The 13,469-nt window shown below is 51.2% G+C and overlaps 1 protein-coding gene across 1 annotated transcript in view; it reads right to left on the reverse strand.

Moving 5' to 3' along the window:
• Positions 1–745: 745 nt before the first annotated feature.
• L3MBTL3 (L3MBTL3, histone methyl-lysine binding protein) overlaps positions 746–13,469 on the reverse strand; it is a 64,798-nt gene continuing 52,074 nt past the window's right edge. Inside the window, exons 17-21 of the mRNA XM_026039263.1 lie at positions 11,446–11,592; positions 7,892–7,983; positions 5,181–5,344; positions 4,352–4,414; positions 746–2,308 (exon numbers count right to left, since the gene is read on the reverse strand). Coding sequence (XP_025895048.1) covers positions 2,165–2,308; positions 4,352–4,414; positions 5,181–5,344; positions 7,892–7,983; positions 11,446–11,592 — 610 coding nt within the window. The 3' untranslated portion in view covers positions 746–2,164. The remainder of the gene's footprint in view (positions 2,309–4,351; positions 4,415–5,180; positions 5,345–7,891; positions 7,984–11,445; positions 11,593–13,469) is intronic.

The following is a 13,469-nucleotide window of genomic DNA, read 5'->3' on the forward strand; positions in this document are numbered from 1 at the left end:
TCCTGCTGCAGGCGCTGGGGCTGCTCTTCCTCCACCGCCGCCTCCGCTCCCGGTGCGGCCGCGGTGAGCCCGGAGCCTCTGCCTCGCGTTGCTGCGCTCACAGGAAGCCGCCTCAGCAGCCACGGGGCGTTGTGGCCACTGTGTGAGAAGCCACGGGAGCAGCTCCTCCATTCCTGCTCCTCCCGGGAGGGCTGCTTCAGGCTCCCCTTTCCCAGCTCCTGCTGGGCAGAAGCAGCCGCCAGGCCTCCCTGGTCCCCCAGGGCAGTGCAAGTGCCCAGGCGAGGGCGAGAGGGGGAAGAGATGCCTGTGGCTGCCGAGCCGGCACCCAGGAGGGGCATGGAGAAGGGGCAGGAAATACAGGAGCATGGAAGTACATCCGAGGAGAAAAAGAGCTTGACCTTTTGTTTTGCTTCCTGCATGAGCAAGTTTTGCTGTAAGCAGTGACAAACGCCAGGAGCCGAGGTGAGCGCGTGGCTGCGGGAGCAGGGGCTCCATGGGCCTTGGAGGTGGTTGGGGAGGGCAGAGAGCAGCAGCGAGGGGCTCGCCTACAGCACATGGGGCCAGGCTGCAGGCGTTTCTCCTCCTGCCCCCTGGGCGCGGGGCCTGGACACACACACAGGGCACCCCCAGCTCGGCTTCAGCCTTTATTTGTCTTGTCATACAGTAAGAGTGCAATTTGAATGTACAAATTTTAAACAAAATGTAAAAATATTATTTATGCAATGCTATGGAAGGAAATTAACAGAGCAATGCAACTTACTTCATACTGACCCTGTTTTACCTCATATATGGCAGGTACGAGTCACCTAAGTGATGGGGAAGGGACACACCGAGTTCTTGAAACCTCAAGGAAGTGCAGCCACAGAGGAACCTAGCGCAGACTGCGGCAAGAGTTAGAAGTCTCCGAGCTCTGCGTAACAGAAATGCTCTGTTCGTTCCTAAAGCTTAAGGCCGAGCACTCGCCCCGCTGAGCGCCACGAACAAGAGGGGGTCCAGAACGCTCCAGGACCTYTCCCTCCTCCCGCGCGGGTGACATTTCGGGACAGTCCTCGGCCCGCAGCTGGCGAGGCCTCTCCCAGGTTAAAGTGCATCCTGTTCACAGCTCACGGCGCCACAGCAAGCGCAGCCACATTCCCTGCCGCATCCTTCCAGGGACAGAGGGGCGCCCGGGCGGCTGCTGCCAGAGTCCGAGCAGCTCGGGCGGCCCCGGCCTTGAAACGCTGCTGCGCCCCGGCCCCGCTCGCTGGGGTCTCAGGCTCCACAGGACGAGGCTGCTGCCATTCCCAGCTTCGGGAAACACGTTCCCAGGGAGCTTCGGCGCCCCGGCTTCCCTGCCGCCGGGGTGGCTCCCGCTCCCCTCTTACCTCCAGCTCGGTGAGGTTCCCTTCAGGTGCAGGGGGGCGCTGGCAGCCTCCCCCGGGACACACCGGGACTCCCTCGTGCAGCACAAACAAGCGTCTTCTGTGAAGTCAAACTTTTGTTTTTCAGTTGCAGCCTTCTCAATGCTGATCTTTTGGTAGAATACATTAAAGATGCTGGTGGAAAAACTCACATAACATTTTTGAAATCGTGCAAAAGTAAAAACATTCAGTTATCAAAAATGCATTATAATTTCAACCCCCAACAAGGTTTTTGTTACAAGCAATCAGACAGCTTTATAATCCGTAAAGTTATATGCTGTAGCATAAAGTGTCACATATGTAACATTAAGTGTTTCGTTTTTAAACTATGGCACAAATTCTTATTAGCCATAACAGTCTCCTGGGGCTACCTGTAGCCTCGTTTTTTGGCTAATTGCTTTTTATTCTGAGAACGAAGTCAGAGCTGTYGAAAAGTAAAATGGGTACATGAAGTAGAAGTCAAGAATTCCTAGAAAATATCAACATTCCCTCATATAATACAGCATAAATAACCAGCGCAGGGTTTCCTGGTGCCYGGGGCCGGGCAGGAGCGGCCGCGGGCTGCGACACGGAGCTTCCTAGGAGCTGTGCCCGGCCCAGCGCTGCAGGCGCGTGCGGAGCCGGGAGAGCACAGAGCCCTGCAGGGCTCCGGCTGCTTTTCTTCCTTCTGGAGCGTCCCCACTCGTCAGCTCCGGGGAGTCCTTGTGCTTTGAGCAAAACGCGAGCTCYGGGGCGGGAAGCTGCTCTGCCCCGTCCCGTTACCTTCAGAGCTCGTTGTGGGAGTTCTTCTCCGCAGCTTTGAACATCAGGATGGAGTTAAAGATTTTTAGGGCTGGTCCCAGTTTAATGCTCATGATTTTGACTATGTCTGACTGGGTCATTAGCAGAAACGCTTCTCCATCGATTTGCTTTAAAAGAGAGAAAAAAAAAAAAATGCAGCTATTGGCACAACGCAGAGTGCAGCAGAGATATGGCTCAGGTAACACAAAAAGACACTTTAACACAAGCCCAACCTCTCCAACCTCTCTGTTACTCCTCCTCTGCATTTCACCCGATCACAGACCTGAAGCTCTCTTCAACCTACTCCTTCCTTCATAAAATAAAAAGATTAAAATTAATCCAGTACCTTGCCATAAACAAGGAACAGGGCAATTAAAATTGCCTTTTAAACACAGACTAGACTTCAGAAACCTAAACATTTTTCTAGTGTTGTTTTCTACTAGCGCTATTTATTTTACTGAGCAGGGCTACTGGARGTTTCATTGCAAGCAAACCTCTGCGCTGGCGGGAGACCAACTCAACGAGGAGCACGAAAGGCCGCAGGGTGAAGCCCTGTCCTGACAGTCTCTTGTTTGCCTGGGGCCGGGCGCAGATCCCGAGTATCCCCGGGATATCTCCTGCTGCGGGAGCCGGGGCTGCAGGACGGTGCGTGGGGACGTGGGGGACACGTCCCYGGGGCCGGGCGGCCCGGGGCTACCCCAGGGTGCTGACGTGCGCCTGAGCACCACGAAACACAGGGCAGGCCCCGGCTGGGCTCGCGCTGCTGCCTCGCCTGCGGGCACCCAGCCGAAAGCAGCAGGAACACCCAAGAGCAGCACGGATTTCTCTGCACCTTTTCTACAAGATCTGAACCTGTTTCTGGCGGCCTCCGGACGCYGGCCCAGGCACGTGTGTTAACACCTGGACGAGGCCACGCCAGCTGGCACATTGGGAGGGATGGGCAYGGGCAGGCTCAGCTCGCTAGCGTCAGGATTAGACCCCAGACTCGGTCAGGACTAAATTCCAGAGGCTGGATCCCCCACAGAGGAAGCGCTCTCTTGCATCCTACGGTATGAAAGGGCTTGAGATCCATCCATCCATCCATCCCTGCACCCCTCTGGCTGCGCGGAGGCGCTGCCGCCTTGCCCTGGCCGAGCGGCGCGGGGCCGGGGCGATACGCMTCCTGCTGCGGCTGCCGAGCGCGCGGGGACACCCGCGAGCCCCCCGTGCCCCACGGCAGAGCGTGGGCGCCGCCCCAAAGCCCCGGCACCCACAGCCGCTGCCTGGCTCCCGCTGCRTCACCGCCCAGCCCCACAGCTCCCGGCTGCCTTGGGCTGCTCCTGCACCGTGTTCCACCCACCCAGGGGCATGGGAAGGCACCTGGGGCCACTCCCTTGGGAATTTTGGGGCAAGCTGCCCTCCTGGGGAAACAGGGTGGGAAACCACCACCACACAAACAGCTTAGGAGGACTGATCCTACTGGAAATGCCTCTCCCTTTCCAGTGGCACCCTGGGCACAAGGAGCTTTTCCGATAAAGCCRTGTGTGTGTGTGTGGGGCGCACCCCAAGTGAGCAGTGACCCCATGCTCCAGGTATCCTGCTGGAGCAGGGGGCTGGGCCAGGTGATCTCCAGAGGTCCCTTCCAGCCTCCCCCACCCTGTGATTCTGTGTCACTGCGCTCCCCGGAGCCGGGCCGGCCGCCGGCAGCTATTCCATCTCCTGCTCCCTGGCTACGGCAGCAGCAAGAGCCTCCTGAGCCACACGTGGCCGGGGAAGAAGCCGAGCTCTAACCCTGCAYCTCTGGTGGGTAACAATCATTGCTCTGCTTTCTGCCTTTCTTTTTTCCTCGTTATGAACACACATAAAACGTAAGCCACATACTTATACATTTCCTCAAATCAGATCACGGAAGAGAATTAATAAGTGATTAAGTTCCTCCTCTTCTATCGTTAGCTCTAAGAAATTTAAGCAGCAGTAACAAAGCTAGATAAACACACAAGAGAATTGCTTGGCACTTAACTACTTTTAAATTACACACTCCATGACATGCAAAGCAACCTATTCTTCCAGGCATTTAGTTCTGGCTTCAAACATACGCTTCCTGCACATACCTAATTTCTATGTATTTTCAATGATAACATTAATTTTCACCAAGCTTTGTATTTTGGGTCTCTCTAATAAAATTCACCCACCTCGTCTTTAAACACCTTGCCATGTTCTTCACATCCAGGCAAACTCCGTATGAATTCGGACACCTGCACCAAAGGAGGCAGTGAAAGCTGCTGTGAGACACCCACTTTGCTCAGACCCACACAAGTGGGGCACGCCGAGCACGTGGGGGTTTCAAGAGCCTCGGGCTGCAGGGCAGGAGCATGGAGCCGCCCCCGCGCTGCCCAGTGGGCAGGRGCAGCGGGATCCGGCCAGCGGCACCGGAGCCCAAGGGAATTCCGCAGCCCTCCCTCTCTCACCRGAGGGGCTCTGGCTGTCACAGCTGCAGACGGGGCCCTAACCCTCGACCTCAGGTTCCAGGCTCGGGACTAGCCCTGAGCGAGCCAGCGTTCCCACCCCTGGGCAGTCACCGACCGTGCCGGGTGCCCCGGCCAGTCGTGGCCGCGCTCTTCCCGCTCACACGACACCCGCGCCTGCCCCTACGGCACGCGCACCCACTGCATGTGGGGAACACGCTAAGGGGGCAGCTCCCAAACCAGGCCTGGGACGTGACGCTGCACGTAAGTGCAGACCTACCTACCCCGAGCACCTCATCTGCCGGGTTTGCTCTGTTCTTGCCCTCTCTCCAGTCCCAGGGAGCAGTGCAGGTGCGTGTCTGCACACACATTCACCCATCTGCCTCCAACTCCGGGTGCCTCTCCACGGCGCCCAGGGCTGGATGGGTCCGGCTGGCTAACTTCCGCGTGCCCGCGCGCCGTTGCTGCGGCTGCTTGTGGGGTTAATCTGAAGCTCAGGACCAACCAAGAAAATCCAAGGGCAGCAGGGGACACATGGAAGATCTGGAGAACCCACCTCATCCGTACTCCACTTGGAGACTTTACTGGCTTGGATGCCAGCAACGCTCGGCAGGAGCTTGCTCTGCTGCTCCCAGCGCAAGGGCAGGCCAGGGATTTGTAGCTTGGAAGGCACCACGATGGGCTGAGGAAGAAGCTTCTGGGTACTGGGCTCTTCAGCATCTGCAGGGAGGTGGAAGGAGAAAAAGGAGGGAGAGACAGAAGAGGACAGAGAGGGAGGGAAGAAAGAAAGAAAAAAATAAATAAAAAAAGAAAAGGCATTAAAGCTTCCTCTGTCACTAGGATGGCTGTGAATGCACCAGCTCTAGACAAATGCAGCCGTTCTCACACGGAAAAACTCCTCCAACACACCACAGCTCAGTGCCGGCACAGCCGCATCCACATCACACGCTGTATCATTTTAAATATTTTGGTAAAACAGATCACACCCACAGCTAACAGCTGCACACCAAGCTATGGATTCCAGGCTTGAGCTACCACAGCCGGCTGGAGGCTGGTGCCGCCCTGCCTCACCGCTCTGCGGTGGAGCGGTGCTGCAGCCCACACAACACTTACGCCCCAACCGTAACAAGACATTTTCCAGTAGTTCCAAGGAAAAACCCCTGTAAACGTCTGCAAATTCCCTGCTCCCGCTTTGAATGAGTGTTTTACAAGGAAAGCAACATTTAACTCTTCCCTGCCGCTGGGAAGCGGGGAGCAGCGCGTCGGGAGCGATGCCAACCCGGAGAGCCAGGCCGAGGCCTCCCGCTCCCTCAGGGCGGGTCTGTGTTCCCAGCGCCAACATGCCCGCTACCCGGAATGCCTCCCGCGGCCGAGTAACGTTAGGAAAAGCCTCTGGAGATCAGTCCCAAGTGAAGAGAGCCCACACAGACTCTGTATCTGATGCTCCCTCCCAACACGACTCTCTCAGGCTCTGCGCTATTCCCGTTTGCGCTGCTCACTTTCTCTTAGCTCCACAGCTCTGTTCTCACTTGGGCAAGCCGATATTCATCGTTCCCTCTCTTCCGATTGCTGTGCTCCTCGCACGCTCGAGCCCGACAGCTGGGGCACAAATCCACATTACCCACTTCGGTCAGCGCAAGGGGATCGGTCCGGAATATCCGACATGGCCAAACGCGGGGCGTGTTTCACGTCTGTGTTTCAGTGAGGAGCACCTGAAGGGCCTCTCCTCCTCCCCCGCACTTAGCACGCCCTGGCTCGCTGCATGAAGCGGTTTGCGGCGGTTCCAGCCAAGCCGGAGGGCAAGTGCCAGAGGCAAACCAGCCCAGAGGAATGGTTAGGGCTTCAGGAAGATGCATTTGTTTAAAAGGTAAGGTGGCCCTTAAAGGCCTACAATTACTGAAGTCTTACTCAAGCTTCCTGACAAAAGGACCTTGTGTACTGCAGAACAAAGCGCTGCGAAAAGGATAAAAAGTTTACGAATTAAACGTTCCTGTATGAATTGACATTTTACTGCATCAATAGCTGCACTGAAACAATGCACTCTGATTCACTCCAGTGACTAACTCATCTGACATTCCGAGTCTTACACATGGAAAATAATGACTCAGAAGTACAATGCTGCTGCTCTGATTTGTTCTGTGCTCTTTTTAAATATCGAGGACAAAAATGAAAACCACGAGTTTGCCTCCAACTATGAGAGGTCAGTGAACAGCCTGGGTTTGGACACAACTGCAACGCACTCGGATGGAGCCGCAGAGCCAGAGGGAGGCCCGGGCTCAAGGGAGCCCTGCGGATCCTCCAGCCGGACCTGCTGTCCGAGCAGGGTGCTGCACTCACTTGCGCAGGGCTATCCGGATAAGCGGACACTCTGGCAAGCTGCCTCGTCCGGACAAGTCCCRAATGCCTGCAGCAGGACACGCGCGACACCGCTCAGGCCACCTATTCCCACTGCTCCTCGGGTCACGGGCTGCATTCCCCCACCCAGGCAGGGTTTCCACTGAGCAGCCTGTGCCCACTGCCCCACGTCCTGCCCCCTGCCCCCTCGAGCGCCTGCTCTGGAAAAACCTCCGAGTTATCAGGCGACTGGGGCACATCCTCCCACGCTTCCTCTTCATCACACCACACAAGACAAATTTTCACTCCTMCTTCAAAATAATTTCTTTCCAGCCCTCCAATTGCCCTGGTGGCCCTCCAGGGAACCGTCTCATGCAGGTTTTCTCATGCAGTASAAGTTGCAGACATCTCTCTCAGTGGGGGCTAACGAGGTTTCAGGCCTAACTCACGAAGAACAAGTGGCCCAGGCTGTGCAGGGACTGCAGGGGAGCACCAGGCTGCACAACACACGGGGCCTGGGGGCAGCAAGATCCCTTATACACTGCAGTCATGTGTGGAGTTAAGTGACACTCTGCAGCTTTTTCTTTCTGTGAAGCTTTTTGAAGCAATAAATTAATTTCATAGCTGTACATCTCTGACTTCTGACATCATCTGTTTTTAAAGTTAGAGGAAAAACAAYCTTGGGATGGAACTTTTCTATCAGCATTCAGTTTGCACAGATCTTCACAGCTGTAAAAAGTTCTTAGCAAATCCTTTGTCGATCACAAGATAAAGAAAGAAAGGAGGAAAAATGCTTCTCATCAAAAGGAGTCTGAAGGCAAATAGTGAATGTGGAAAGTTGTAATGCAGTTTCCACAAAGAAATAAAAAAAAAATCATACTCCTTCAGTTCTGTAGACTTTAGTATCAGACAAATGAAGTACTGCCAAGTTACCTTTAATTTCATTTGGAACGAGCAGCTTATTTTCCGTCTCCTCCTCTTCACACGCTTGGGTATTTATGGAGTCTCTTGCTTGTTGCAGTCCACTGAGGAAAACAAGATGTTCATTTTTTTTTATTATATCATAAAACCCACTGAGCAGGATAAAGTCTCTTGCTAATTATGTGAGACTGTTACTAACGCTCCAGGATTCCCACACAAAGGCGGATGTATCATCCGAAAAACAAATAAATAAGAGGGCCCAACTGCTAACTTGCACAGATGGCAATACATCTCTTGACACGCATTTTATAATGAAGGTTCAAAASTAGCATAAATTAAACATAAGTCAGACCAACACACTTCATAACTGTAAATATGTATTTTACACAAAGGCAGTGGGTGAGGGTGCCGCAGGGGATGGGAACCCGCAGCCGGCACGGAGCCGCCGCGTGCCCCACCGCGAAGGCTGGAGCTCGAAACGCGGCCGCGGAGCYGCCGGGCACCGGGCGCTGCCGGGAGCTCCTCGCTGCTCCATGGGGAACGTTCGAACACGGGGAACAACCAAGCGGCCACCGCAGGGCTCTAGCAGCAGCACCCTCCCAMACAGGAAAGAGCAAAGGAAGTGCTCTTTAATTAAGGGAGATTCTGTAAAATCRGTGTTTGTTTCTAAAACAAGTAAGTTTACCACAACTATGATTAAAATGATGAAAAACAATTGTCATTTAACACAGGTCATTTAAGAACTACCTTCGTCATTGTCTTTTTTTCCCCTCCTGTTTGAATTCACTTGAATCTGTGTGAATATGCACTTAAGTATTTGTGATATGGAAACTATTTCGCACGTAGTTTGGAGCCGTGGGGCAGGCAGGAGGACAGGGAGCCRCATCCATGCCCCGCTCCGTGCGATGCTGCCGCAGCTCCAGGCACAAAGGGTACTTGTGGCACCTGCGTCTCACGGAGAAAATGCTATTTGTGTGACATAGTATTACCACGCCTTATTCAACTCATTATTTATAGCGAGCGTATAAACATACACCCTCTCTATAAAAAATAATTCACTTTTTTTTTCCACTGAAACTGAAGGGAAAGAACAGATTTTTCAATTACTGCTACAATTACTGCTTTTGAAATGTTTTTAGGGATAGTTTTTCTCACCAAAGAAAGGAATTGTTGACTACATCAAAGTTTCAGGAGATTTAATTGCTTCTTAATTAAGCAGCAAGTTTCAGTTCTCTGAACTTTACTGTGAGGTATTTACCATAAAAATGTATTAACTCTCCAAAGTTTCTCAAGGCACTTATTATTCATACGCAAATATATGAATGTAATATATTTTATACTTACATTCATATATTTTTTTATATATATTATGAACATAGGATGGCATTGTTAAGTAAATATATAATGGAATACACTTCTTTTTCTAGGGTGTCTTACTTTCATTTCAAGAAAACAACCAGTAAAACAATGCACTGACACTGCAATTAGTTAAAAATGTAGGCAATCCTATTCCTTCACATAGGCCCTTGAAAACACTGGAGTATATCTGCTTTTTTATATATATATTTTTATATATATATATATATATAAATAAAAAAATAAAAGTGCATACATACACAGGCTGTGGTATAGTTTCTGTATCACATACACAACCTTCCAGTTCTGGCCTGGAAGGTATCCCATGCCCTTCTTCTATTAAAAACATATTCCCAAACCTGAGAGTTACGGAATTACTTCTCATGTTTGAAGTTATGCACATACCTGCACGTATGCACTGACWGATTTGTAAAGAGAGGCAGGGAAATTCCACAGGTCTGAACTTCCAGAACTTTCTCTATCTCGGAGTAYTTTTCCTTTTTCTCTCCGATTTGCATTTCTTACTTCTTGCTTACACCACAACACAGTTTCTCTCCCTCCCTATTTCTAATACAAAGACAGCTGCAGATCGTGGTGTCTTCCCTCACTGCTCCCAAGGGTTCCACCAATGCAGYACCGCACGGTGTTGGCGGCAAGTTGCATTTTACGTTGAGAGTCTCCAAACAACCCATCCTTAGAAGGAACAGCCAGGTGGCTTCTTTTCCTTCACATGCCACAACAGGGGCTTCCTGCAAGGAGATTTACCTTCTGGATCTTCCTGCTTAATCACTGCTGACGAGGACTTCCCAGATAATYGATTATGAACAGGAGAGTTCACATCTCCCTGCCCAGGACTAGGGCACTTTCTATCACTGTTTAAAACAAATGGGCAGAACACTTGAAGCTGACAACAGCTAAGTGGTTGTTCCACTGATTTTTCTCTTTGGGTAAAGATTTTTTAGTCTAATTAAAGCTGTAAAAGCTGTGACATTTTTGTTTTTAGGTTAGGTTGGAATACCTTGCTTGCTACAAACAAAACTGTATACCCGGGATCCGCAGAAAGCGCGATACGGGACTCCCGTTTCGCCGGCAGCCACAGCTAAAGGTCTGAGACAATTCCAGAGGAATTTGCCTAATATTACTTTTGATAATAAACTATCTAGTTCAAATGTTTCTACCATACACACAAGAACAGTGTAGTCACATTTGCCTTCCACCCCTTCTCACGAGAGCAGCTCGGACCCTTTAACAATGTTAGGCAACCTCTCCATCTGGACAATGGGGAATACAGTAAGTGACACTGTCCCTGTCGCAAAGGACACTGCTGAAACGGGTCTGAGCAGTGCTCTGGAGTATATTCAGGCTAATTGTCAGCGAGTAGTCAATTCACTGTAGATTTCTACAATTCTAYATCTACAAGGTCAAAAAAAAAMCCAAAACAGGGGGTGCTTTTGAATAGTCAGGTATTTTGTTTTTAAAGCATACAGCTGACATTCTCTCCAAGAATGTAATTTAAATACGACAATATTAACAATATTGAAAACACATGGTCATTGCACCGGAAACTGGGCAATATTTCCAATATAAGCACTCACATTACGGCAAACATTAGTGGAGACTTTGAAGGCAATGGAAGGTTTCTTTTCTCATCTGTTTCTTCTTAAATACTCTGTGTGTCCCCCTTTAGCCCCAAACAAGAACCAAGTTGGTCTCTACAGCTTCTGGTAGAAAGCCAGCTCTGAAAAGTTCCTTGGCATCCCATCCCTCTCCCRCACTCGGGCTCCTCAGGGCAGTCTGCTCTTGCAGAGCTCATTCCCAGCRCTTCGGTTCCCTGCTCCCACAGCAGGGACAACAGCTACAGGGGCTGTTCTTTGAGGAGCAACACTCACACATACTCACCTCAACGAGGCTGCCCCAGCAAACACCACAAGCAAATCATTTTCTTAAGTGAAAGCAACCAGCAAGAAATCTATTTGAAATTGCAATTTACCACCTTGCAGTCCACACAGTGAGAAGAAACCAAGGTGACCTGGTGTTCAACCACACGTTAACAAGAGCAGTATCAACCTTCATCAGGTCAGCAAGCTTTCTCTGAGCACCGATCGAGCCCTTCCTGCCGGTGAGCAGCAGTGCAGGARCGGGGCCCATCGATGCCGCTGAACCAAAGAGCGGCCGCGTTGGCAGCGCGGCTATCACGGGCCCGCGGTTACCTGCTGAGGGGCGAGCTGCACCTCTCCCTGGCTTCGGCCTTCCTGGCGCGGGGCCCGGCGCTGGGCGCAGGCAGCTCCCCGCTGAGGCGGTCGGGCAGGATCCTCTCCCTGTTCACGTTCAGCTCCGAGTAGGGGCAGCTCAGGGCACTGCAACGGCACGCACAGACACCTCTGCTCAGCGCCCGCTCCCGGCAGGCTCACTTCCAGGCAGGCACAGCAGAAACTCGCATTCTGTAACCCAAAAACCTTGACACCCATCTCCCTTGCAACCCCCATCATCATCAAAACCCCTGGGGTTGCCTGTCCTGCACGGGGAGGTGTTTCCATTAAGCAACGGCCACCACGAAGCGACAAGGCTCTTCTTACCGCACTGAATGCTTCTGCTCTGCAAATGGGATATTGTTCTGGTAAGTGTGGAAATTGCACCTCTCAAAGTCAGAAAACCTGCTCTTTCTCCCAAGCCAGGAGACAGAAGGGCAGCAGATCAGTCTCAGTCTTGGAGAGAGCACTATGGAGTCAGTGCTCAGCTGCCAGGTCAGCTGAAACGCTCCTCCTTTCAAGATACGCCCCAAAGTCTGAAAGGTCTGTTAGATACCCCGTCAGAGCAAACACCAACATGCTAAGTTTTCAAAACCCCATCTAAGACATAGGAGAAGTTGCAGTAAACAGGATGCTCTATTTGTGGCTAATCAGCAATGAAAGTAGTTGCAATTTAAAATTATGCTTTCCCAGGCATGTACATGACTATATTTTATGGTGAAATATAAGCAAACACCAACTGGGATTTTCCTTATTCTCCTCTCAAGGATACAGCTACCTGCCTTTCCTCARTCCCCTCCAATATTCCATCTGCTTCGCTGGTCATCACATTTCATTTTCAAGCAAAACTGAAATCAACAGCAACCTACCTTGCCAGCAATGTGCCTTGCCACCTCCAATTTACAAAAAAAATAGAAAACACAATTTTCAGTGTGCTCATTTTACAAAACACTGCATAAAAACTAGGCCTTTGATACAAAGCTTAGAAATCACAGTGAGTGTGAATCACTTCATATCATGAGGCTGGACCTGTTAACAGTACCTAATGTTGGTCGTATCAACATAAGTAGTAATAAGTTGGTAGCAAATTAGCTGGACCTCAGCACTAGCATAACAGCAAAAAATGCCTCGAGGCTGCGTGAGGCAAGTCAGGCTGTCCTTGCTGGGGTTATCTAGGCAGGATTCAAAGAGCAGGTAATGCTTTAAATTCAGCTTAACACTGTAATATCAACATTTAAAAATACACACACACACACAGATTAGTTGAACTGGAATTACAAAGAAAACGACAGGCAGAGCCCCAGCCTGCTTGTGCTCGGGGGCTGCCCGTGTGAGGGCACCCTAGGCAGGGCAGAGCCTCCCCTTGGGGACGCAGCCGCTCGGGCCGGCTGCCTCTGGCTGAGGGTCTGGGCGGCAGCCCCAGCACCTGCCCTCACCTCCTTGGGCACCGAGGTCTTCTGGCACAAAAACACTCCCAGCAGAAGTCCACACAGCAGCAGAAGATACAGCCCAAGGGTRTCTGGACTCTAAAGTACAATGCTTGGAATACAGTATTTCTTTTTATAAAATAGTTTTAAGGATGTGGAACAGCATTATGTACAGAAAAAAATGTAACCTAGAGCACCTCCCAACTTCTGTCAATCAGAATTGCACATTTTTAAATCTGTTTATACACTTTTTTYTTACCTACTGGTTTTACTGGCCTTAAGCCAGTGTCTGTGAGACATTAGAGAAGAACAGAAGAACACGAACTGATGCGTAGGGAAGAGGGAGACTGTGAAAGTGCTCTGCAGTGCCCGTGCTTCAGAGCGCTGCCTCTATCACAGCCAYGTCTCTCTTCCCTTTCAACGGAGCTAGCAGCTGGAAGACACAGTCTCCTGTTCAGAGGAAGGATGCGAGGGGCTGATGCCAACAGGATTTCGGGAACTGCTTTGACAAGCTAGTGCTATKGGGAGCGAACAAAGTTATCTGCAGCTCAGGAATAC

The sequence above is a fragment of the Nothoprocta perdicaria genome, unplaced genomic scaffold (assembly GCF_003342845.1).
Source record: "Nothoprocta perdicaria isolate Ctin4 unplaced genomic scaffold, notPer1 scaffold_226, whole genome shotgun sequence".
Taxonomy (NCBI): Eukaryota; Metazoa; Chordata; class Aves; order Tinamiformes; family Tinamidae; genus Nothoprocta; species Nothoprocta perdicaria.